Raw genomic sequence first — 27,458 nt, 5'->3', positions numbered from 1 at the left:
AGACCCGTGCCACGACGCAGCCCTGGCCCCAACAGACGGACGGCGCCGGGCAACAGGCGGGCTCGCGCCAGCACCCCGCTCTCACATACACACACACCAGCGACGCAAGAAAAGTCCCCTCCATTCTCGTTGTTGCTGCCGCACTGCTATGCTGCGAACACCGCCGAAGCCCGGGCGGTTCGGGCCTTGGCACACTACGGAGAGACGCGCCGCTGAGTCCCGGGCCAATAACTTGCAAATGAGAGCAAGCAAAATTCGCCACCGCGTTGCCGAGTGGGTGGAAAAGAGGGAAAAGACCCCGGCGAAGAGAGAGAGAGAGAGAGAACCCTCGCGCCAAACGAGCGCCGAGAGAAGCGCCGCGGGTTCAGCTCGGCTTCTCCTCGGGGTCGCGGTCGCCCTCCTCCCGGCCGGCGGATGCGGTGGCAACGAAAGACGTCGCTCGCTCGCCGCTTCGCCCTTGTTGTTGCCAGATTATTATAAAGTGGCGACGACGACGCTTCTCTCCTCACTACATCGGCAGTGCCCGCCGTTTTGGCTGGCAGGCAGTTTACCACCGTTTTGTTTCTTTCTCGCGTTGACTCCGTGTGTGCGTCCGTTTGTGCGCGCCCGTTGGCGTGGGGTGCCGCATCTGGCGCGTATAAGCCGTGCGCGCACCGCATGCACAGCTGGCGCCCGGGACGTCGTCGGGAGGCCGCTCTCTTCGGACGCCGCTGCTGCCCTTGTCGGTTGTGTCCCCGCACTTTGACGGGGGAGACAAGAGACTTGCGTCAGACGCGTGACAAGTGAAAAGCATCAGCCGACACGTCCTGTGTCTCGAGGCGCAGGGAAGGGAAATTCTGTTGTCTTTCCTGCGTTTCCTTTTTTTTTTTTCTCTCTATTTCTGTCCTTTTTGTGAGCCGAACCGCGTTCTGGATTCACTGAACCGAAGAGGAGGCTGATGCTGCGATGTCGAAAGAAGAGTGACAGCCGCGTTGTGGGAGTGTGTAGCATTCCGATATGAAACAGAGTGAGATGAACGCTGTTTATTTGCCACTGCGGTTTCCGCTTGAGTAGGACCAGACTTAACAATAGTGACGTTCATACGGAAATAGACAGACAGTCTGTTAGGATAAAAACGTCAATAAGTAGCCTGGTTCTTGATTTGACTTGCAGGGAACGGCGTCATATGTACTGGCTACTTGTTTGCTTATTTCACTGATTGATAACTGCTTCATCATTACTTGCGTGATCGCGAGAATATCAAATTAATGTTATCTGGATCAAAAAAAAAATGGGGGACTGAGTGGACACGAATCATCTCAAAAGTTTTGATTACCTAGATGCTCTTGGTCTTGTGGTGCAGTTAGGGGAACCTACCAGAATACGGGTGCATGTAAATAAAAGTACGAATCGGAGCACTTGACATTTAACGTGCCTTTCAACACATGGTAAGGCATGATCAATTGTACCTCCCTCTTGAGACGCTGGTAAATGTCCTTTCGGTTCGCAGTGAACTATACGACCACCGTTTGCGAGGTATATAAACCGGCGCTAAGATGCAAGTAGTTCCTTTTGAAACTTATCCCCGATGACGTCATCAGCTATTTTTCGTGCTTTTCTTACTGGCGCTTCAGCTGCATGAGAGACCCCTGCGGCGGCTACTCGAAGAGACACCCGCGCAAAGCCCGGAGAATCAGGCAAAGGGGCTAAGTCCACATGCTACACCTGAGTGACTGTATTGCAGCATCATCAGGTTCGGCCCACCCCCACCTTTCACTGCACTGCATCCAGTATCTTCCCGCCTCAAAATGCACATTAAAGCCCTTGGAAGGACACATATGATAAATTTGTTAAGGATCGGGCCCATCAAGTCATCATTGATTAAATATGAAGCAGTCTCGGAGATCGGCCTAGTTTTGATTACGTCATCTCAGGGATCAGCCCACTTTCCTCGTCATCGGATTGGAGCACAACGACGACGTCTCGTCAAACACGCTTTAAAGAAGGGCACTGCGAGTCGCACGACGGTATGGTGGTCTTAATTTTTTATAATATGGAGTCTTTAAAATAGAGCATCTGAAGTTAGGGACCACTATCAGCCAGGCGTACAAAAAATCGCCGAGTACGAAAGAACGCAAAAAGCATACAAATACGTTTAGATGTTTGGGCACTCAAAGCCACTTGGGGCGATCTTTCTAAGCCTTTCCACTTTGCTGGCTATGAGAATCAATTCCGACGATTCACTTGTTCGGGGAAAACGGGAAATGTAGTCCAGCACGCGCGGAGCAACTCGGTAAGGAGTATTGAATGTAAACACAACCCCACTCATTCACCGGTTGTTGGCACGGGTGAAAAGCGCAGAGGCAGAGCGAGGGAATGAGAAAAGGGAGTGTGGTTAACTCGACTGAAGCGGGGGGGGCTGGGGGGTATCCACTTACCGCCCTCCTGCACCTGAGGAGAGGAAATTGAGACTTCGTGATAATACCACCCAAGGTGAGCTGAGTACACTGAGTGAAAGAAAACCTCCATGCTTAGGGTATGTAGATTTACGTATAGACACTTTGGTTGCGAGAATTGGAATCCCCTGCATTATTTTTGCTTGGATCTTTATATGACTGTTGGTGCAGCCGCTAACGGTAGAGTCCCTCCCCTTCGTCCCACAGCGCAAATCACCATAAATAAATGTGGGGTGAAATAGGGGGGTGGGGGGTGTTCAACAGAGCGTGTGTTCGAGTGTATACGGTAATGCATTTTGCATTGAATCTGTACAGTGACACAACGTGTTGCCACCGTCGAACTGGGTTACGTGTGAGGCGCGTACTGCAGGGGCACCCGCCTTTCGCGCTTCCCTAAGGATACTCGGCGCCATCTAGCGCCGCTACCGCAGAACCTGCACGTGGCCTCCGAGATGCACGGCGTGCCAGTGCGTGTGGACGCTGAGAAACGGCACCCGGGCTCCACTCTCGCGCTTCGTTTCAAACACGCTGCGCCACCTAGTGGCGCTGCCGAGAAGTGACGAGAAGTATGGCGCATCGGTGCCTGCGAATGTTGACAATTATCCCCTCGCTTGCCGCCCACCCAGTGACACATACTCAGCGACCCAAGTTGGCGAGAGGTTCATTGAAGAGCGGCGCATAGCAAGTGCATTCAGGACGCAGCTCGCTAAAGCGTTGGCAAGAAGGGCGTTCATTCAAACGCGACACATAACGAGTACACCTGTGGCACATCCTCCTAAGGCGCCGGCTTGCTGTCCTTGAGGATCCTTTGTGGCGTGGGCTCGCTTTCGCTCAGCATCAGAAAAATTTAAGGGATCTTTTTCGTCATTGTAGAACGACACATTCCCATGGTCACATACCTGCTTACTGAAGTTCGGATCAAAGACGTTCATTCAAGAGCAGCACACACTTACTGGCACATATCCAGTGACCCAAGGTGGCATGAAAGAGGCCTATTCAAGACAAGCGCAGACCGATTGGCACAAACCGGGTGCTCCAAGTCGGCGTCAGAGAGTTTCAGTGAACAGCGGCACCAACCAGTCCGGCATCAACAGGGACCCATATCGGCGTGAAAGAGGCTCGTTGAAGAGCGGCGCATATGTACGCATTGCCACATAATCAGTATACAAGTTGGTCCGATGGTTGGTTTCCAGCCCTGTTCCCTCGGTACAGCAGCCCGATGCGCTACCTATTCGACCATGTACTACCCAGTGACCCAGGTTGGAGGGAAAACGGTTATACACATACAAAGCCCCTGGAAGGCTAGTGAGGTACTCTAAGAATGCCGAGGCATTAAAAATTCCGGCAGAACCCAACGATGAAGGACGAATGTCGACGTTAACGCGGTTAGCAATGAATCAATGTAGCGACATACCTTAACACCCACGACGATAATGGAAGAGAGAATAGTCTAGAGGCCTTGCTTAGTAACTCAGGGGACCAACTGCAATGCACGCTCACTGACCTGGAGAGGCAAAGCCGATGGGTGGGTCTAAAAATTAATCTGCAGAAAACTAAAGTAATGTTTAACAGTCTCGGAAGGGAACAGCAGTTTACAATAGGTAGTGAGGCACTGGAAGTGGTAAGGGAATACATCTACTTAGGACAGGTAGTGACTGCGCATCCGGATCATGAGACTGAAATAATCAGAAGAATAAGAATGGGCTGGGGTGCGTTTGGCAGGCATTCTCAGATCGTGAACAGCAGGTTGCCATTATCCCTCAAGAGAAAAGTTTATAACAGCTGTGTCTTACCAGTACTCACGTACGGGGCAGAAACCTGGAGGCTTACGAAAAGGGTTCTACTTAAATTGAGGACGACGCAACGAGCTATGGAAAGAAGAATGATAGGTGTAACGTTAAGGGATAAGAAAAGAGCAGATTGGGTGAGGGAACAAACGCGAGTTAATGATATCTTAGTTGAAATCAAGAAAAAGAAATGGGCATGGGCAGGACACGTAATGAGGAGGGAAGATAACCGCTGGTCATTAAGAGTAACGGAATGGATTCCAAGGGAAGGAAAGCGTAGCAGAGGGCGGCAGAAAGTTAGGTGGGCGGATGAGATTAGAAAGTTTGCAGGGACAACATGGCCACAATTAGTACATGACCGGGGTAGTTGGAGAAGTATGGGAGAGGCCTTTGCCCTGCAGTGGGCGTAACCAGGCTGATGATGATGATGATGACCTTAATGCCACCGCCGAAATGCGTCATGTATGAGGCCATGTACCGGGCTCCTCTTTCGTGCTTCCCTTTCGACACGCTGCGCCGTTTAGCGGTGCCTCCGCGAAATTTGCGCGCGGCATCCGAGATGCAAGGCGCGCCGGTGCGTGCCAACCGACGAGGTTATATAAAACTTCGCGAGTGGCTGCCCCTGCAGCCGTTTACGGCAGCGTGTGAAGCCGCCAGCGGCCATATTGCTAGAGGAAAAAGAGGGCTCCAGCATAACGAACCGCGGAATACGCACGGCGCCCCACTGCGCTTTCGGTTCCGGGAGGAAAAATCAAGAAAAAAAAGACCTTTAAGAAGTCTGTCAGTCCACAGTCGTGTGTCGCTGTTGTCGATAAAAGTCTTCCTGCGTCACTTTGATGCCTCAAGATTCGAGACAAGTTATCGGCAGCAAGCTTCGCCAATCATACTTCCTTGCTTGGGTAAAATATTTATGGTCGCTCGATACACAGTAGATTCGCGTAATTGTTACACAGAGTTAGCGTGTCGACCCACTAAGGACGTGAGAAAATTTCAGCCCCCTTTCATAAAGACCGAAAAGACATCATTTCATATTTCATGAGCGCTATGACAAGGCTGTGGACACATGGACAAACTGTACTGAATATTTTAAATCTGGTGCAGATAGTTCAAAAAAGGCTTTCATGGCGGTGGAATATTGATTTAAATCGCAATACTATATGAACTAGTACGCAACATTGCCCACACTAGGAGGCACTCAATATTAATATACTGAAGCGATGGTTGCGTAATACAGAACTTCGGTGTGAATTTTATCTTATATTTACACGTGTCCAAAGAAACTGTTATTGTAAAACACGGGGGAACTGAAGCACATTAGTACAAAGTGCTACACAGAAATAGGAACTGCAGAAAGCACTTCTATAAGTACCTGTTTTTACAGAAGCATACTCTATACTATACTCATTATAAAAGCTCAGTTTGGAATCCACATTATGCGCCCATTAATTGTTAAGAATTACAAGTCTTGAAATCAACTTTCGCGATTTCTTTTTTCACAGCAGTGTCGTGTACCCAAAACCTTAGCACTCTGCAATTTTCTTGTAGTAGAGGGCTAACGCTCTTGCGTACGAGCCCAGCTATTACAGAATAATTTCTGGCTATAGAAGTTAATGCAAATTAATGAACAGAAAACCTACCAAGCGCACAGATGCGTAGGCAAGAGAAATGAGCAGGTCAAATGCTGAACTTGCAACTCTTCGCTTGTGCTAAGTCTAGCGCTCCTGCTGTCTGCGTCTTCTCTAGTTATATGCGTGTCTCACTGACTTCTCTATTAAAAAAGTATAAATCAAACAGGGTATGTCATTGTACAAGCAGACCTTGTATTCGAGCACCCCTCAATACCACTTCAAGCGAACAGTGAAATACCATCCTCTCCTTTTAAAACTGTGTGGCCCATGTACGCGCTATATAAAAAAACCATACACAGTGACGTGCCAACGAATGTTTAAGAGGTAAATTTAATATTGCTATACGCATAGCTTCCCAAATGTTCCCAAACGTGCGCACGACTGGTGGAGCTTTCACCATCCGAGGTGTTGTAATGCTCTTTTAACGCATGCCACAATCAGTTAAAGGGAAGCTGAAGAGTTTTCCAGAAAAAATTTGTGAAGAGCTGTACGTAATGGTTTTCAACCCTCCGAATTCGAATATCGCATCGAAATTGAGCGAAAGAAAGCGCAAACAGATTTTACTTCGACGAAAAGTGCAGCAGCAGACTCGGGCAGCCCGCGCGCCTCGTTTGCGCCTGTGATTGGTCGGGCGCCTCGTGACGTTAACATTGGTGTTCGTCCGGACCGACCGCTGCCGCCACACATGAAGCACGGTGCAAGGTGGTTTGGCGAGACGGTAACGGTAAATTTCGAGAGCTTGCGTTTCTCTGAGGAGTTCGGCGTTGCTCTCTGCATATATACGTAGCCGGCCTCTCCAAGAGACAAAAGCAACAAAAGATGCTGGTAGCAAGCAATACTTCCGACGCGAACGAAAGCGAAGTGTTAGCATCTCCTCGTGTTAGAAATGTTCTTTGATGAGTATGTTTTTTGCAAAGCTGTATTCAGCGATCCAGTGAGTTCGTTTCCGGGCAAACAACTGTACTGTTATGTTCCTGCATGCCTCTTCGTGGAACGTTAGGAGGGATGCGATCGTCGGCATTTGTGCGCTGCCCCAAAGCTGTCGGCAATCTACACAAACGGTTTACATGCGGGAAAAGTTTTCCGGCTCTTGTAGAACGTGCAGTGGCCTTCATCGGAGCGCCATCCGCACGCTACTCGTAACCGGAGCCGTAAAGGCGGCGAATTCCGTCGGCTATACGTGAGACAGCCGGTTTCTCTCTGTGCGCGAGGGGGAGCGCAGCGTCATGGCGTGCGCCGGCTTTCAAACACATGAAAACTTTACACTTGCACTGCATTATGGTAGCTGCATGTTGGCTGGTTCACAACACACGTGCGAATAGGAAATTAACGGCGGTTTGCGACGAAACCTGCGTCAAGGGTTGGAGATGAACATGTACCTTCCGTTCAGCGTGCTAACACGAAGGAGCTAGCAATAAATCAAAATCCAGGTTTGGACGAGTTCGTGTATTCATAAAGTCTTCCAAGACCATGTACCGTCCGTCCGCCCGCACTTGTCCCGCATTTGTGCGTTCGTTGCCCCGACCTTCTCGCGCTGCGTTTAGAAAGCCTGCTAGCAGAAAGTCGTACTCTCACTCATTGACGCATTATTGATAAACTCTGGTAGTAATCGTCGTCACGGAAGTGGTTAGAGCACAGCAGTGTTGTTCTTGAGCGCTTGAAACTCTTTTGATTCACAGCAGCCTCCCACTTAGCTGCAAGCTTCTTGTCATGCGGGGAGTAATGGCACATCGTCGCGGCCGCTGGTGTTCGTGCAACCGTAGGCTGCACAGAACGCCGGCATGATCGGCCCACCACTTCAATTGATGCTGCGCACGTCAAATACCACTCTACATACACACAAACAAAGGAATTCAGGCTCGAGCGAGCCACATTATGACGGCACGCACGCAGAAACAAGCGCGGTCAGGCACGGTAGCGGAGACTGCGAAGGAGCGGAACACCAGTGCTGACGCCACTACGCCGCGGTTTCGTCTCCGCTCGCATCGTCAGCGTCAGCAGCAGCGCGCGGCGCTACGACGGGGGGCGGAGTGACAGCGCAATTTTACCCGATGATTACGTCGTTCCTAAGTAAAAAATCCCGCCCAAAATTTTGCGTGCATGGTTTATAAGGTTCCCGCATCCGTATATGAGCGTCTTATTGAATTCAACAGACTCTTCAGCTTCCCTTTAAACACAGTTAAAACAGCGTGCAAGAAATAAGCATGACGAACATATTCTGCGCTCTGCAACGGCTGTTAGGGCGTTTCGGGGTTCATGCCTCTAGCAAGATGTAAGTGACTGGCTTCACTTTTAGAGAGCCACTTCCACTTCAGAAGTCTAATCTCCATGGTGCCAACGCTGAGAATTGTTGCCTCACTGCCCGCGCGCGTTCGTGGCGCAGCGCATTAAGGTGTCGGGTTGTGTTTGAGGAACCTGTGTGACGCGGGTTTCATTGAGCCCAGCACGGCATAAATTGGCACATACCTAGTTCCTCATGCCCTGTGGTCCAAGTTTTGTCTACGCAGGCATTGACGTAGTGGTGCATGCCAAGTTATCGCTATCTTATAGCAAGGTATTTGACTGGCTATCAGAATAAAGCAGAGGCCGTGTTTCATGGCATCTGGTTTCATGGAGCTGCTTCATTTTCGAAAGCTAAACTTCCTGCATCGAACACCGTAATGGTTGGCTCCGAGTCGATATCCACTGAACTAGTGTCCTAGTCTGCCCAAAATATACATTTGCGTGCAGCCATTCTTTCACCTCTCGCTCCTACGATCGTTACCGCGTAACGAGAGGCAGTCAAACCTGCAACCTCGTGTCTATGCAGCATATTGCACAAGCAGCCGAACAACCAAATGCTGCGGTCCAATTGGCAAGCTTTGCTGACGGCACTCTTCGTTCAAATCTTCCAGCAGCGTAATCAATTCGCGAAGAAGTAGAACCTAAAGGCGCAAGTGGCGTGGGAATAGCTAAGAATATCCTACAGTGCGCGTTTGAAAAATGAAGGTACAGGAAGTATGTGGAGGAAACCCAATACGTGCGACGAGCGGGTCAAGAAATGCACCCTGCCGTGCTAACGACCCGTGCGTCTTTCCGATAACCCTCTCCGCGGTACTCGGGTGTCCCGGAGAGAAGCCATCGCGAGGAGATCAATAAAGGCAGAAAAACAAGGGTAGAAAAACAAAAAGAAAACAAAAAAGCGGTGGCAGTGCATGAAGTGCAGGCGAAAGAACAGCAGCAGCAAGAGCGGGCATGCAGGCCAGTCGTCAAGGGAACAACGGTACATGCCTCCTCCACAGGCGGCCGCCACTCTCTTAAGAGGTCGACGGCAAAAATAAAATAAAATAAAATGAAGTAATAAATGAAAGACGGGAACGTGGAAGAAGAAAACTGCGCGCCTGCGCACGCGCGTGACGATCCCTCCTCCCATTGTGTCTGGCAAACGACTGAGTGACCGCTTGGGGCAGCGACCAGGCCAGACCCGGTAGCATGTGTAACTTCGCTTCAACCTGCATGGTTGTGTGTATCACGCACATCGCAGAGAATTCGCTGTGGCACTCTTTCGCTTCTTTAGGACGAGCGAACGCAACTACAAGCAGAGCGCTGTGCACTCTAGGACGTCACGTGCATAGCTCGCTGTTTTTGACTACAGACGCTACATAAGTAAACTTCATTGATCTAGATGGTAGACCATGCATCTATACGGTCGGCTTAGATCTGAGCGCTAGGATTTCAGTTTCTGCGTCAAAGATTAGTTTAGTTGCAGGGTCAAGCTGTGTAATTACACGTATAGCATTAAAAAAAGAAGAAGAAAACGGGCAAAGGAACAAAGCAGCGGGAAGCCTCGAAAGATCACCAGAACAGTATCTGGTTGCCTGCATAATACTTCTGCCACAGGACAGTGATACCCTGAAAGATGCAGAAAGAAAACAGAAATGAAGGAGACGCATGTGCACACGTGATGAAATGCAGGCTGTCGAACCGAAGTCTTCTCGGGTTCGGTTCGGGTTCGTGTTCACGCTTTTCGGTTCGGTTCAGGTTCAGCTCCGGAGCGAAAATAATGATGGTCTGAGCTGCTTCGGAACATCTTTACCTGGTTCACTCGAGTTCAAACGGGTTCGAAGGAATAGGAAAAGAACATTCGCGTGCCTCCGGGCTGAAAAAATACGCGATGCTTTTGGAGAAACATAGTTCGCTTGGCTATAGCTGCGTAAAATCTTAAAATGGTTGCGGTTTGGGCTAGTTGGTATGTAATGATTACTGGGGAGAGCGTTAGGGCGAACCAAAAGAACAGCAGGACGACGAGACAAACAAGGTTCTAGTTTGCCTTGTTTAACTCGAAGCCCAGATGTTCTGCTTCGCGCTACCGTTCTCCCCAGTAACTGTGTAAAGACCGTTCTGTTTTGCGTGGGCATGAACTTGAAGAAGCTATCCCAAAAACGATGCACCATGCACAGTTGCGTATAGGGGTCGGAATTTGTACATTCAGTGAGTTTCCTGGCGGCCTGTGCGCTTATGCAGTGTTTTACCGCGATATTCCCCTCCCAACTTTTCTCCTTCAACGCATTCCTGAAGTTGCCCATGTCTATGTACCGAATACAAAATGAAGTAAGATACATTATCTAGTGTTGACTACCCTAGTTCTGTGTTCATTTTATTTTAACGAAAGAAGGCACCTAGTTTTAAGAGAGCATGTAATACCATAGTAAAACGGGCTGCTGGGGTACCTAATACACGTTCATAGCTAAAAACGGAGCGCGAAAACACATTAACTGGCACTGATAGTTGTTGTTGCAGCTATAGATCTGAGAAACTAATACTGTGGCATGCCAAATGCCGTCGAATGTATTCGTCTTTAGAATCACGAGGCATAAATAAAACCTATAGCTTTTTGTCTTTAATATAACCGAGTGCGTTACGGCGCGCTCATAAAGCTAGGGGCGCACTGTTTCCATTTGTAAAACCAAATTGATTACAATGGAGTAAATTATTAGAGTTAGGAAATAATATCGGTCGGAATTTAAAACTCCTTCTAAAGTTCTGCAAAAAATGAGATTCATTACATTAGGTCGGTATGATGAGAGTGGTTTGGGTTGTCGGTTAGGGGTTACTACAAAAATAATGCAACCTTTTGCCGACAAATGGGGAAGTTCATTAGTTTTATTCAAGGATAAAACATGAAGAAAAAAGAATGTCGCGTGCGTATGAAAAAGTCATTTTCAACATGTTAAGAATGAACCCTTTCCCCCTGAGCAGAAAGGGTGTTTCCTTCAATGAAACGCACGTCGCAAGTCACATTGAGTGGACCGATCATCTAGAGACATTTGAGTGGTTAACAACTTAGTGGAGCCACTTGTCGTATAACCACCGTCCAGAAGTGTAAGCGATAGCAGTTGTTGCGTGGCGTGCTTTTTTCCAAATGAGATTTGCCATGGGAGGCCGAATATAGTTCACTCTCTTAACAATGTGCAAAGCTGCTTGGGGGCAGATGCTTTAACAAGATCGATGTGCACTTTATAAGTTGCGAAAGCGTCGTAGTATTGAGAATCGTAAATGTCCCTCGGTTGGGGTTCTGTTGTTTTCCGAAAACGCCAGCTCATTACCTTGATGGCTTTACGTTCAATCACCAAATCTCGTGTCGATCAGGAATTGCTCCCACCTGGGCGCGGAAGTATTTGTCGTTAATTAGCGTTATGCAAGCGTCTGTAAGTAGTATAGACATTATTAATTGCAAATTCTCTAGTGGAGGCTTTTTTTCTGAAGGGAAGTTTGTTGAATTACATGGAAGCAATTGGAATTAGAGAACCATTACGAAATTTCTTGTGTTTCAAATTTTGTGAGGCATGTTGAGGCTTGGTTTAAAAGAAAAGTGCAAATTGGGAATATCTAAAAATGTGAAATTTTGGGATTGTAACCGATCACGACGCTGTTTTTGTCAAAGTGATTCTTTTTTTTTCTTTTACAAATCCATATATACGTGTTTTCCGTATTCACTCTTATCGTGTTCCTGCGGTTCTTCTGCGTGTGCGCTGTGCTTTCCACCAACGAGGGTCGCCGTGTGCTCGTGAACATGAACATTCGAAGGCTCGCAAACAGCTCGGAAACAATCGTTTTCATTGTTTGTATGAACTGTAGAACTGCTCTCACTACAGTATTTTCTCAATTCTTTGTCTGACGCATTTGGTTAGCTCGTTTATGAATTAAGAGAAGAGGAGCAGCCGGCGCCAACATCGCCTTGCATGCACTTAGTTAAAAAAAGTCAAAAAGAATTGAACGTTTTGATGGTCATAGTTTCGGAATCGCTAACGTACCAGCCGTAGCCGCACGAGGCGAAAGCAAGAGATGCTAACGTGTCATCCATCCAGTTGTGAGCAACGTGCGATTACAATGTAGGCTGGGATCGATGGTTAGTGAGTACAAGGAGATAACTGGCGGGCGCGAATTGTGATCACTGTGCGCCACACGCATCACCGTCAACCGTGCCCCAAAGTTAATTGTTCCGCATTGAAGTCGCCGGCAATGACCATAAATAAGTGCCTGATGTTAGTGATGCGTAATTGGATTTCGTCGAGCAGTGGTTCGAGTGGAGAAGATCGAGGCAGGTGCATAAACTGCGATGATAGCAAACGTAAAACCAGGGGCCGCGCAGTTGGCCGCTGCTACCAATCCTGAAGTGTGAAATATAAATGACTGTTATAGAAGTAACAGAGTTATAGAAGGGAAGTGAATGGTGAGCCGCATTGGTCGTCGTGGTTCGGAAAACGCGCGACGTATTGGGCTCCGAGTCAACCTGTTTTTTGCTACCTGGTGTTGTTAGTTGCACTGCGAAGTGTTTCAGACCTTGTCGCGGTTGATAGGTGGCGTAGGATATGTTACACGACGCAGTAACGCCTGTAATAGCACGGTCAAATGGAACTCTGCCGCTCCATTGAAGGCTACCCCTGTGCCAGCATGTTTTCCTGTAGGCAAACTTGAGATCTGAAAGTGGTGGTGCGGCCGCAAGAATTGACCGAGCAATTGCAGCAGCTTTTGCGAGGTTAAGTCCGCCTGCAGCAAGCAACACCCATCCTCCTCCACGAACTGCGACGAACTGACACAAGTTACGTCGTGTACTCTCGTCAGCGCCACGGCCTGCAGGTAGAATTTCAGCAGTGACGACCCCGGGCTGAACATGGGTCTAACCGGTTCAAAACGGTTCCTCAAAAAAGTTCAAGCTTGCGTTCGGTTCTAACATGGCGGAAAACATATCGGTTCGCTTTGGTCCCGGTGGGGCTGAATATCATGGTTCAGCTCCCGTTTCCGCCTCGGTTCCGTATCGGTTAAACGCCCTGGCGTCAGCACCTGTGAAACCTTCCAGGTGTGTTAAAGATCACAAGCAACTTCCTTAAAGCCGACACGAATCCATACGACGTGAATATCTAACGCATTACACTGTGCCGGACTTAACAGTGCTTGTACGCAACGAGGACAGTTTTCTTTTTAATGCGCAGAGGGCACTCGATGCAGAGGCACAGTCCAGCAGTGGCACTTGGCAACGCTTGTAGAGAATGGCAAAAGTAGTTCAAGAATGCTGTGTTGGAACTGAGGAAAAGGAAAAGCTGCCCCTCACGACGCGCCTTCTCCTTCGCCTCAAAGAAGCACTGCGTAGACGAGTGTACACCCGCACCCGCTATAGCTGCAGCCTCAGTGACCGCTTCCGCGCAGTGTCCAGGTCCCCAGGACGGTCCACATCGCACGCAGCCGCGCCGCGATTACCGCGGCGCAGACGCAAGGAAAGGCGAGCTCGAGCCGGCACGAGGGAGGCGTGCGTGCGGCGAGCGCGCCTCCTTTTTTTGGGGTCGGTCGTCGAGCGCGCCACGGTTCAGCGACCCCTTAGCGGGTCAGTCCGATGCGCTCTTGTAAATACCACTGGCGGATGGCTCCTCCTCGGCGTACACCGGGTGCCTGCCTAGTGGCCGGCCCGGTCGTCGTCCACTCGTCGTCCCGCGACGGGGAAAAAAAAGAGGAGCGCCAGGCTACGGCCGGAGAGCGCGCGCGCTCGTGCACGCCGAACAACTCCTCTCGTTGCCCCCTTCCGCGCCCGTCGCGCAGTCGACATCGTTCGTATGGTCGCGCAGGAAGAGGCTTAAAGAGCGCGCGCAGGCGCGAGCGCATTTCGAGATCAGCCTGATCACGCCGTCCGCGCTGGCAATGTTGCGTGTTCCTGTCAGACCGAGGGTGAAAACGGAAAAAGTGTTTTTTGCGCGCCGCTCGCCGCACTCTCTCTCCGTCTCTCGTTCATTCTTTCATTTGGTTTTCCCCCGCCCTTGTCTCGCTTTTCTCTCTCTCTCTCTCTCTCATATGTATATATATATATATATATATATATATATATATATATATATATATATATATATATATATATATATATATATATATACATATATATATATATATATATGGTGTTTTTTTTTTTTTCGTTCTGTCCAGCAACTGGCGCATCGCCGCCGTTTCGGCCGCTTGCGCCGAGCGCTCGCGCAGTCGTGACGAATGTGAATTCGGCTAGTGTTGCTGGCGGTCGGCGTGCCTCGGCGGGCACACGGGCTCCAAGCGTGAAAAGGGACCGGCGTGATACAAATGGGAGGTCGACGAGAAACCACGAACTGCCTCGACTGTTGCCGTTCGGGCCGGCAAGCGTACATTTCCGCGCGGTGGGCCTTAGCGGGCCTGCATTGCGAACGCTACCTTCCGGTTGAGCGAAGTATGAGCGGAGGGCCCCTGGTATGCCTGGCTTGAGGTGCCGAGCACGAACTGTTCAACAAGCCCTGCCACATCACCGAGGTTCTGCTAAACGCACGGAGCTCTGTATGTAAGGGGTGCAAATAGACAATTACCATCTGGCTTCTTACATGTGATTACAAAAGTAACATTCCTGGCCCGAATTCAACAAGAAAGCAAGAACTGTTCGTGATTTGTCAGTAGGCTTCTGCTTTTTTCCCTATCACGATTGGCCGGAGCCTCTTCTTAGTACCATAGGTTACAAAGTACTTTATTGATAAGGGTGCTGCTTTGAAAAGATAGACCGACTTCTAACATCGTTTCACAAAATGATTATTTGGTACGATATCTTCGATGACATATTTTTTTGCATTCCTTCTTACGTATAGCGAAATATGGCAAGGACTGCGCATTGTAGCAGAAAACTGGAAGTCGTGAACCTTACTGTTTCGGAATTTGTTTTTTCTGGTACTGTAGCAGGAGAGTAACAGAAAATTGTCAAGTCCTATTCCAGTCCTTCTAACGACACAAGTTCATTAATTGTGGATTACTTCAGATCACCATAGAGGAACACTCAGTGACGTATAGCTTGAAAATGTTCGATATAAGACATTATCGTAGTGCTGCTTCATGTTTCGTCTCTCTCAGTGGGCTATGTGCGTACAACTTCATATCTTAGTAGCGGGGGCTAGCGAACTGAAGCATGAAAAATATTAATCATACTTCGTTGCTCGAGAACCCTGCAAAAAGCAGAGAGAGAGAGCAAATGATAAATGAAAGGTAGGGAGGTTAACCAGGACTGAGCCCGGTTGGCTACCCTACACTGGGGAAAGGGAAACGGGGACGGAAAGATTAAAGAAAGAAGAGAAAGTCCACCGGGGATATCGTTCAGTCACTCAGTCCGGATCACAGACGCTGACTCAATCCTGTATCTTTCAAATATCGCAGCAGCGCTTTTGTGGCCTTTTGTAGCTGCTGCAAAAAGCAGAAATCCCAACTTCTGGATGGTGGTGACGGTGGTGGTGCCCAAAAAATCCTTCATTTCGTCATTGGGTAGTCAATTCCATGCGGAAACAACCAGCGTGTGACCATCTGCTTTCTTGGATACTTCTATGGAGATGAAGCACTGGAGCACACGAAACGGCAATATTGTACGTTGTTTTGGTGGAAAACGACGTGCGTGCGTGAACCTTTCGTGGTCAGCATAAAACAAATGACACCCACCAAACACCGCCAACAACACTGTTCAATACCGTGACCCACGCACCAAGCTACATCAGGAGGCAAAATCATTCAGGAACAGCGGACGATATCGCTTAGAGAACGCAGACGACAAAGACAAAACGGCCTCCATCTTCTCCCCCACAGCGCACACATTCGGCTACGAACAGTGCCCGCATCTCCGAGTTTCCCCTGCGTCGGCATTCCTTCGCGCGTGTATATCGCGCCACGGAAAACGGTGCCTCACGAAACTCGGCTAATGTGCGCCCACTGACCAACCGGTTAGTGGCGCACGAGAAAAACAAAACGAAAAAGGGCCTCCTCTCTCGGCCTCAAAAGCGAGCAAGCGTACTTCCTTCGTGTTTCCTTCCCCGACGCAAGCCTCAAGATTCGAGCGCGAGAAATGTGACGGGTATATGGGCTTTGGAAGTGTGATAGGGGGGGGTATGCGTAGCACGCGGGGGCCTTTCTCTTGTCTATCTGCACGGCTGGAACGATCGGCCGCGCCGTTTGGCCAGTTGTTTTAAATTAGTTCTGGCACGTCAGGAACGGCGCTTCCTGGTTGTCGCGGCGAATGTATACAGCCTTCTCTCGGCCGGCGTATATGTAACGCGCCGCAGGTGCGCACGAACAAGGCGCGCACGAAAGGATCACGACAGCGAGCGCTTCACTGTTTGCCCGCCATCGCTCCTCTTCGCAGAGCCGTCGCGGCCGCCGCTACGGAATAGGCGACCCGTCTTCCGAGCATTTGACGCTCCCGTGATTGCCTCACGAGCGCCCGCCGCCGGCGACATGCGTACGCGCGCCGCTCTGGCAGCGATGATTGGCGCGGCGTAAGCGCAGCAGCCGCGCCGCGTCGGTTAACGGTCCTTCTCCTGGATAGCAACACCGTCGATGCCAACGAGACGGCACGACGCGCTTGTCTTGCGGCGGGCTTGGGAAGCGTACCGGCGGGAAGCAGGAGAGTTCAGGATCCTCGGCGGCACTGGCTGCAAGGTGGTAAGGAATAAGTAGGTAGCGCGCTGTGAAGGGGGAGCCACCCACGAAAGGAAATTTTTACGCTCGGTAAGAAACAGAAAGCTGAAGTCATCGTTTCTGAACAGAATTGCGGCAAAAATAAGTGTGCAATGCTCACTAAGGTTAGTATCGCATGGACGAAGCAAACTATAGCCTGTCAATCGAAATTATTGCAGGGATCTAATGCTTTAATTACCGCGTTCAGTACGATTCAGTTTTACACAACCCCTGTTTTTTTTCATAGAGTAAGACCAGCACAATTAGTGATACCTAGTCAATCATTTAGGCTTTTAGCCTAAGCTTGTCTTTATAGCAGGCTCTATATACACTGCGGAAAAAAAAAAAAAACGTAGTTGCACAAAAAGTACGTTGCCGAGCTGAACGTTAACTTTTAACGCAGAACAGTTCCAGCTTCCAGGGGCGAAATGCGGAAGCAACCGTGTACTTAAATTTAGGTGCACGTTAAAGAACCCCACGTGGTCCAAATTATGCCGGAGTCACCCACCATGCACGGTGTGCCTCACAAATAGATCGTGTTTTTGGCGCGTAACCCCCCCCCCCCCCCCTCCCCAGAAATTTTTTAAAATTCTATTTTCCCGTTCAAACTTACGATGTTCGAAGTTATCTCGAACAAGCAGATCACTTAGCTGTCGGGAAAACATAGTGCCGCCATTAGCGTAAGATCTTTTTTGTGTGGTGCTCTCCTGGCGCTTCTCAACGTGCACCAAAAGCACAGTACACGAGCATATATATATATATATATATATATATATATATATATATATATATATATATATATACATGCTACGCAAACTAAGCGAGCCAGTTCACGCAGTCAAGACGCCTGCTGTGTAGTCACCAGCAACGCTTCCGGGCGCTCCGCGAGATGCTTTTCCTTGGTGCGTATACGGTCCCCCTGTACGTGGTGGGTCGTGCCCGCGACGCGGCGGCGGGGATTGCGACGCTTGGTCGGTTTGCGCAGCGGTTAGCGCGGTTTATGCCCTTGACAGGCGGGACGGCTGGGGGGAGATAAATATGAAAGGCCTGCTCGCGCAGTCGATTTTTCTTTTTCGTTATTATTTCCCAGATCCTGCCCCCCCCCCCCCCCCCCTTCCCTATGACGAACCCTAAGCTATACTAAACTCCATACCGCAGCGCCGACGATGTGTTTCGCCGCCTGCCAGAGCTTGACTTTGTGATCATCAACGAAGCTTGCCTCTTTCGCTTCGCTTGAATTGCGTTTCATAATTTTAGAACGTGACAACATAAGATGGCAGGGGCAAATGCGCCTGTTACGAGATAATTTTGTATATGTGCCGGTCACTTAATACGATGCCTCATTGCAGTGACGTCATACTTCTGTGAATGCTGGAGTAGCTGGAGTGTCTCCGGAACTCTGTTTTCGAACGCGCAGGCGCAGAAAACGCGTGCATTGTGGTTTTCGATGAAACGCTTGCACTGGATCTTTAGGATGTAAACCACTATATTTGCTTTGATGGCCCGATAACGATGCCTATACGCACGCCTGATTGTTGATTAACCTTAGGTTGGTTTTGTTATTTCATTATCATTGTCGATATACATGTCATGGTTTGTCTGTATTTCTTACGCATTAGTCTACCCTATTTCCTTTTTCTTCTCTTTCTTTTACTCCTTGGTACTTTCTTTTCTTCGTGTTATTGCCCAAGTCTGCACTGCTTTTGTGACTTCAGACTTTGGCTAGCTTATGAAAACTTATGACTTTTCGTTTTTAGAAGCTGTAGTTTATAAATACGAGCAGCCAGCTTTGCTGTATAAGAGCCCACATTGTTGCCCAAAAGTTCCCACTTTCGCCATTTGACTCGATTGTTAAGATCAAGAATTTTTTACTTTTTCTATGGTTTCCTTTTACCAGTTTTTCCTAGCGCCAGGTAACAAAAATAAAGAAAATAGAAAAATAGCGGGACAGAGGGTTGGGGGGGGGGGGGAGAGGTGAAGGGGGCGGGTTGCTTGGTTAAGCAATGCTTGTCCTTCTTGCTTCGTTCTTTCCGTCTTGCTTTCTAGTTTTCTATATTCTCGATTGCTCTTAATTTTCCTTTTTTCTTTCGATATACTATCATTCTTTCTTTTTTAATAGTACCTCTGTCCTCCCCATCTAGTTAATTGAACTAGCAAGGCATGTTACATGGCTTACGCCAGGTACCAGCAACATCTCGTTTCCTACTTCAACCATGTGGGCCCTTTACATATATATATATATATATATATATATATATATATATATATATATATATATATATATATATATATATATATATATATATATATATACATATATATATATATATATATGTGTGTGTGTGTGTGTGTGTGTGTAGTTGTAGATCAGTTGCAGTTTAATTTTAAACTTTCTCTTTAGCACACGCCTTTTCGGGGACACATATGCACTTCATTAAAAATGTTTTACCTTTAGACTCAACATTCGCAAAGCCGTAAAACGAGCCTATATTCGTAAACTTTACGATTCATTCGGGAGGACTAGCAGGTATGTATACATTGTTGATTCTTTGAAAAAACAAACAAGGGGGGACTAGCATCAAGCGGTCCTTTCCGTGACACAACAATCTCTTGCATCAGGCAGGCACAGACACACAAACACCGAATAAAACCTTCCTCTTTGTGAACACTCCTTCCGTCCTTGCCGTTGTATTCCCCTAGTGGCCCTGTAAGCCCTCCGGAGTGGGCACGGGACGCAAAAATCGCCAGCCGTAATTGAACACAGGACGACGGTATTCGAGAAAAAAAAAATTGCACTTTATTGTGATCAGTATCACTCCTCTCCATTGCGCTATATAATAACCAATTGGTGGGTGTGAGTGCGCGGGTCACCTTCAGTTTGAAGCACGGGTACGCGCACATGAAAACCACGGTGGGCAGAGAGGCAACGTTTCCGTTCGTTCGTTTGTTTTCTTTTTCTTTGTTTTTCTACGTTAATTGATTACACCAGCAGGAACGTACTCTGGACCGCTTGAGGATTTGCACGAACGCCTCTAGAATTCGAAGCTCAGTGCAGGATAACCTTGGCCCGCGTCATATGCAGCATCTCCGAGCGGCCGTTTCGACGTATAACCTCGAAGAGCAACAAAGTCGTGTCGGACAGCGTTCAACGGCTGAACTTAGAGAACAGGTGGACTCTAACAGTTATTATTAGGTTTCATTATACCTGTTTCAACGTGTGTAACGTCGCTTTTCCTTAAAGGGACACTAAAGCGAAGCAATAAATCAGTTGAGGCTAATAAAGCATTGTTTGAGAACCCTGCAGGCAGTCATTTCAAAATAATAGTTTGATTATTAGATCAAGAAATGAAGGTCGAAGTATCAGTACTTGAATCTCGCGCCGAAACCCCGACGCCGGTACGTCAGTGTGACGCCAGGGACTCCAAATTATGTTTTCGCATTTGGACCGCATTGGCTGAGTAAAGGTTACCGAAACTTGCTGTGTTTAATATTTGGTTCCTTTAGAACACAATGTAGTGAATCAGTACCGCTGTATAAGTAAGTAGGTCATAGAAGATACCATTAAAATCCATTACGTCACAGCGACCAGATGCGGGAACTTCAAGGAGGCGTCGCCACCCGTCTTTCGTTCTTGCGCTTTTTCTGGCTAACCAAGCGTCTTATTGTGGTGAGAATGGTGTTTTTAGTGTCTCAGAAAAGTAATTTACTGATGCAGAAGAAATCATTTTTCTTTTTAGTGTCCCTTTAAGCGATGATTTCAAGGCTACAACTTCTATTTCTACGGACTAAGATTATCTGAGCAGCCTTATTTCCTGTTCCGTATTTATGGCTGAGTAGAAAATTTCCTGACGGATAATGTTTGCAGGTATGCAGAACGCTTACTAAATGGAGAGCAAACTATTTTCTTCATAACGATGTCTACGAAAAAATCAGACTTCAGAAACGTTGTTTAAGATGGTCGGGCAGGTTTGTGGATGGTCGAACGGTGCAAGAGATGCTGGCATGTAGTTTGATAAAGTCGACCAAACTTGGAAAAAGAGAACAACATTCTTAAGGCTCTCTGCAAATTACCGCCACTGCAATCAGGATAATGAAGGAGCCCTTTGTACAAATCACAACTACGCGGTATCTAACACCAGTTTTTCTACAACGTCACTCATACAAAGAGTGTTCGCTGATTCCGTACATTTGGCTGCTGAGGAAAGGCGAAGATAAAATAGAGCTTTGAGCGCATGTAACCATTAATGTAGCATGTAAGGTATTTTCGCTGGTATGGGTTAATTCCTAATTCCGTGATCATAGAACGGAAATGTTTCCCCTCTGTCCAGAGCTGAGTAAAACCGGACCTCTGCGATCATTCGGTGTCGTGCATCTTAAACACACTCTGGTTCGCTGCTTGCAGACCACGTCTGCCGTCACATATGGCCGCTTATTGACACGAAGAAAGTAATTCGCATGTCGTACAAACCGTTCCAACAACAAATGAGCAGCGCCAAATGTTTCCGGCGGTGCGTAAAGATTGAAAGTACAGGTGCGCAATGAACGAGGCTTCGGCTTTGGATGGCTTGAACCTCTATCGCTCTCCCCAAGCGCTGCCTGAACGGACTACGTATTACTGCAGTCGGTATACAATATATTGTGACTACGCGGTATACGACAGGCAAGTACGCTGTGCTTTGGTTCTGATCACTTCTTTTCGCCCACTAGAAGACTCTCAGTTAGATAAACGTATGACACGGTGTTACTGTCTCTGCTCTCTTTGAAAGATTTCGTTCCCTTAGAATCAAGGTAAACATTGAGTCACTCTATGTCATCGTAAAGCAAGGTTGCTACGAGCCAGTTTAGGTATCTCAAACGAACAGGACGAGCAAACAATTGTTCTTTCTAAAATTTTTTTCTCGATAAAACCGGGATCAGTAATTTTATAAGTCTTGTAGTCCATCGAACGATCCAGACCCGTCAACGCAGCGCTAAGAGAAGGCGATATTTTTTATTTTTTAACACTTCCTCCTTGTCTTTTCGCCTAGAATGTCAGAAGTTCACAAAGCAGAAGCGAGCAGATAGAACGGGACAAAGACGCTGTATCGACACTGATAAAATACCACAATGTGTACAACGTTCACACACACAGGCACACATAATTGAAATACACACGCACGAATTCAGCTCGGCTGTGGAGTGTTCGTCTCCATGTACGGCTTAATTTGGCTCTCTGTCCTTATGAGAGATGGGTTAAAATGAGCGAAAAACTATACAGTAACCAACGATGTCGAAGGTCGCCGAGATCACCGACTGCTAAATTGCACGAGGCACAAGCAGTCGTTACACTTGCAGTCACTGAGATGTGAGACGCTTTTGATGACGCACGGTGGTTCACGCAAAAGCACGCACTGTACCGGTGCTATGGTTAAGAAACTGAGGGAACTGGAAGGGCTGCGCGCAGGGAGTGTGCCACTTTCCACAGTGATTTTATAGCTTCCTAAATAAAATTGTCGACAGAACTGGTCGGGTGCCTCGGACACTTTCACATAGATGAACACATTGCGACGGCTTTGGGGGAGCAGACGAAAGATGTTCGTCAGATGTACTGTGGAACGCAAGGGCGACTCCCCTAAAATTCAATGTTCATTGTTCACAGATCGTGTGAATTTAGAGCTTGCGAGTTACTTCAGTAATCAAATTGGGGCAATAAACGCCTTCGTCTGTTGATGTACACTTATGACGGTAACACGGAGACACTCTGTCATCACCACGTTTGATCATTTGTGTTAACGACAACAGTTCTTTCAGCGGTTTTTGGTAATAGTTTGCACAATAAAAAGGTAGTTTCCGTGGCCGTCGCTCCATATTTGGAGTTAAGAAGGTGAAAGTGAAGACTGCTTGTGGGCTACTTAAACACCTGCTCCTGAATGTGCACGTGAAGCTTCCCAGATCACCGCTGTTTACTAACAGGCCAGTGCTCACTTCCCCGGGCTTTTGAGACATACATACTGCGCTTATGAGACAGTCGGCACTTTTCAACATTCATATTTTTTTTAGCTGCATGGAGAAACAGCACTCTAAGTTTTAGATCTTATGACTGGATGCTTTATTTGTTTGTTTTTACCCTTACGTATTTGATGCTCGGCGACACTTACGTTCATTTGGCAGCAGCACTGATGTTTATGTGGTTGCGAAAGCTAGGAGATGACAGGGTGGGACGACAAATTAGAATAACGGCGTGTCTAGAGTACAAGGTGGGAACCACGTGACTTTGAAGACAATTCTAAGAGCCAGTACGCCTGTACTCCACGGGCTGCCCCCACTCAAAAATTTAGGATTAATCCGAGAACAGGGCGCAAAGACATACGCTAATAACAGGTTCTTTTTTTCATTTTAGGACCACCTAACTGTCACAGACCCCTTTATTGTCTGCATTTTCTTTTTTTTTTTTTCTTTTTGAAGTCAACTGACAAGCTGCAGTAACACGCGGGCAGATAAATCGAAAGTACCGCGAGCTCCTATCTTACGCGTGCAAGATAAACTCCGAGAGTATGAATGAATGAGAATGGATGAGCATTTGGCCTTCGCACGAGGGTTTGATGCGTAAATTTGGCACCCATGGTCTGAATCCTTCGACACGCGAGGCAAGCCGAGCATTTGAATACGACTTCCTATATTATCACTTGAAACGTCTAAGATGGTCAATCAAGCGACTTGTGGTATGGTATCGAAGCGATGAGCTGGAAGTGATTCAGCGGACAATGGGAGAAACAGTAGCGATACTTTCGAGAGATTACTCTGGGAATAGAGAGAGCGAGTATGTATGCATCATCTGTACACTGAAAAGGGTATCGCGCTATCGTTTGCCCTGCTCGGCAACATGTCCAGCTCACTGCATTTTCTGGTCCGCTCATCAGTCACTAACATATTTACAAGAACAAAAGATGCATTGTCCGAACACACACTGCACAACGTGATTGTTCTCTGCGACTCGCAAGAACTGTGGTCCAAACCGTTGAGCTGTACCTGATCTTCGGTGTTCATTACACGCATGTTCACAAGCTCACGTTCGCCTGGTGCTGCACCGTCACGCAGTCCACTGTGACTCTGGCTCCTGTCGGCTATTCTCGGTCACCGGACGTGGACATCAATTGTGGCCAGCTCACTGATAACACCGGTGGTCTGGAAGCAGATGTGAAACGTGGCACTACGTCTGGTTGTCACTATGCTTCAGCACGCTAACGGTTAGACACGAGCTTCTCCGCGTAGATAAACACCGGTCAGTGGTCAAAGTCTAAGCACAAGAACCAGAAGCTGATCTTGACAAAACTACTGTAAGGTCTTATAATTCGACGCTGCTCGGGACTCTCGTAACACGCGGCGGTTCGAACTCATCAGGGGCTTCCTCCAAGGCCGATAATTTCTCTTCTTTGATAACAGCACGCGTGGATGGCTGAGAACATCACTCGCGGGCCACGCATGCCAGATCTCGTCACCTCTACCAAACATGTTTTCTTGCGCTGCGGCATTAAGTTCAAAGAACCAACGCAAAACAGCCGGAAATGAGCGAGCTGCAAGCGCCCTACCCTGTACGATGTAGCATTTCCCCTACGCTGATTTTTTCTTTTCTTCTTTTGCATGGCTTTCAAATTCAGTTCTGCAGCTTCCACGCGGACGTTCTGTGTGGCTCGAGACCAGGCAATTTCTTTGCAATATACCTTGCTTCCTCTTCACAACCCTCGACAGCGCGTAGCGGACAGCAGCTGCCGCAAACTCGCACAAGAGCGTCGGGCAAGACGACTTCGTGGATGATGTGTCCGGAAGCTGCTGGAGGTTTTCTTACGGTAAGCCAGGATCACAGGTATGACTGAGGGAACAATGGTGTCGAGGAACATTAAGCCACCGGCCACAAGAAGCTGAACATTGTAAGTTCACCGTTTCTGGTCGCCAACTCGTCCCGCGCACTTCTTGGTCTTTTGCTACGCTTCCTAAACAACGCGCCGATTGCGCCGAGCGGATGGTCACCTTGCTTTAGCACAGGCCGGGACCATAGGCATGACTTCGAGGACCAGGATTTCGAAGAACCTCAAGATGCTGCCGGCCACTGGTAGCCGCTGCAGGACGTCGTGGCCGCACCGTTTCAACCGACAACTCGCTCCGAAGACCTTCTTAGCGTCGCTGCCTAAACAACACACCGGGTGGAATGGGTTGGCCGCGCGATGTCTCACGATTCGCTCCAAGGAGCAGGTCACAGCTGCTTGCCGTTCCTCCGGAACGGGTCCTGAGGCATGCCGAGCACGTCAGCCGCCGTCTCGGCAGCCAGCGGACTGGTGGCCGCGACGGGGCCCGTGGCCAGCGGTTGCCAGAGGGGCGCGGCAGTGGGCAGCAGTGAGGATGCCCAGGGGTCCAACGTCGCGTGGACCCCCGACGGAGGTCACTGGAGCGGCATGTAGGGCCAGTTGAACGAGCTGCCGGACAGCAGCATGTCGCGTATCAGCGTCTCGATGGGCGTCTTGCCCACCAGGCGCACAAAGAAGAGCTGCTCGATGACCTGCGAGCTCACTGTCCGTAAGCTGGGTAGCCGAAGCAGCAGCTTGCCGAACCGCGTCGGCTGGTTCGGGTACTGCGTCCGGCAGTACTCTTCGAGCGCGCACTGGGACTTCTCTTGCAGGCTTTCGATGTGCGCTACGTCCGAGAGGCCGCAGGCGTCTGCATAGGGTGGAGAACAAGAAAAAAGAGGAGGATAGGTTAAGGTAGCGCTAAGGTTGGTCAACGGCGACGCGTTTTTCTTCTACGGCACACGAACGCGGTAAGAATACAATACTGTCTCGTAGATGGATTCGCATGCTTTTCGATCGCAAAGGCTGTGTCACGATTAAAGACATTGCGAACAACGAGGAGAAAGGGGGACCACGCATAATGAGTGCTTTCTCCTTGGTCACACCTGACGAGTACCGTCGCCAACTCGTCTGGCGTGATCCCTGCTCTGTACGCGTTGTTCGAGCTGCCTTTAATTATCCACCATCATTAAGTGCTAGATTTTCAACTACACTTAGAGCGTGCGCTGCTGGCCGACGCCATCGTTATCGTCGCCTTCGCTGTCACGATTGGCCTGGACCGTTATTGCTAACAAATCTAGCACATATGATCGGCTTTGTAAATCCTTGTCCAGGCAGCACGTAGGAATACAGCGACGACGGCGAGCACGAGCTTTTCGGTGAAAACAGCAAAAGGCATATTCCTGCATTCTTCGCCGATATTCTTGTTAAGCATAGGTAAATCACGTATAGAACGGACTACAATGGTAATGGACATCTCAGTACTGTGCGGCGACAAAGACACGGTGCAAATAGAACAAAAAAAGAGAAAAAGGAAGAAAGAAAATAAAAGGACAGGCTATTCACTTACGGTCGACAAAGCAAGAGAGGTGAAGCATGTAAGCCGTCAGTTCGTCCGACCACACGCACGCAGACACAAAAAAGAAGCAGGACAATAGAGGAAAAGAACACCATAATACTGCTAGGTCGAACGCATGTGTCTAACGGTTCTACACAGAGCCGCGGGACCGGCCGCGTGCGCTTAATTGATCCCGACGTCTTGTGTCACGGCACCAGTGCCGAACCGGCGCGGAGCAGCCGCCCAAGCTGGTCGCGAGAAGCCCCTGCTTTTTCTTTATTTCTCTCTCTTGGTTTCCCCGCGTTATCGTCTAGCTGGCCAGGGGTGTAAGCATCTTGTCCGAGGACCAGTATCCCGCGCACGCGCTGTCTCGCGCCGAAGATTAGAGGGGAGGGCCGGGCAGCGCGCGCTTCGTCCGTGCATATACTACACACCCTTCTCCACTGCACTGTGTGCGCTCGGTCGAGATGGAGGCTGAGAGCTTCCTCCAGCCGCCGTGCCGTTGGTTGGGTGGCGGCGGTGTACTACTATGCGTTGCTATTTCGGGAGGGCGGTGGTGGACGGCTAGCGAAGCGTACGTGCGCGCGTGCATATACATATATACGACTTCTTCTTCTCCTCTCTCGCGTTCACCTTGTGACCTTCGCTGACCCCCGGCGTGTACTGTGCCGCGGCCGTCGGGGTTAAACGGCGCGGGACCTTTTCGGGCATCGTTAAGAATCCTTTATAATGCGCGCGCGCGCGGCTGGTGCTACGGCAATACGGGCGTGTTGCGCGTCACTGCTTTGCTCACTGTTTTACTGCGCGGTACGTGGACACGCACTGCGCAGCGCAGCTTTTTACGGCGTACAACGCACACACGTCGACGTCGTCATTTTCTTCCCGGCGCTTGGCGGGCGCCTTCGTCAGCGGTTCAGCACCGCAGGCGTTCCCGTTATGCCCGTATATGTTCAACCGCCCACAACCAAAACTACCAGCCCGCTGCTGCAGCTATGGTCCCGTTTCGTCCAAGATCGGCACGCTTGTACGAAACTGCTCATGTACTCGTTTCTTTTACTACTACTTTTGCTTTGCTTGGTCGCGGGACGGCGCTCGCTATATTACGCGGTCCCCGCAATATAACCCCACTATTCTCGTCCCACGTCAAAACCACAAGCGGTGAGTCACAAAATGGTGCTGGCGGTAGTCTTGATTTCTCATCTGGGCCACGAATGCAAGAAGCGTCGAGAGTCCGGGGGAACAAAAGAATTTAAGAA

The 27,458-nt window shown here is 48.8% G+C and overlaps 1 protein-coding gene across 2 annotated transcripts in view; it reads right to left on the bottom strand.

Annotated features, from left to right (window-relative positions):
* Window positions 1-19,598: 19,598 nt before the first annotated feature.
* The window catches only part of svp (COUP transcription factor 2), a 152,758-nt gene continuing 144,898 nt past the window's right edge, over window positions 19,599-27,458 (bottom strand). For both annotated transcript variants that reach the window (XM_050189338.3, XM_050189339.3), the window contains one exon: window positions 19,599-25,515. In XM_050189338.3, coding sequence (XP_050045295.1) covers window positions 25,241-25,515 — 275 coding nt within the window. In that variant the 3' untranslated portion in view covers window positions 19,599-25,240. The remainder of the gene's footprint in view (window positions 25,516-27,458) is intronic.

Source organism: Dermacentor andersoni, chromosome 2 (assembly GCF_023375885.2).
Source record: "Dermacentor andersoni chromosome 2, qqDerAnde1_hic_scaffold, whole genome shotgun sequence".
Lineage (NCBI taxonomy): Eukaryota > Metazoa > Arthropoda > Arachnida > Ixodida > Ixodidae > Dermacentor > Dermacentor andersoni.
The sequence above is the reverse complement of the archived record's forward strand: the minus strand, read 5'-3'. Positions and strand labels throughout refer to the sequence as shown.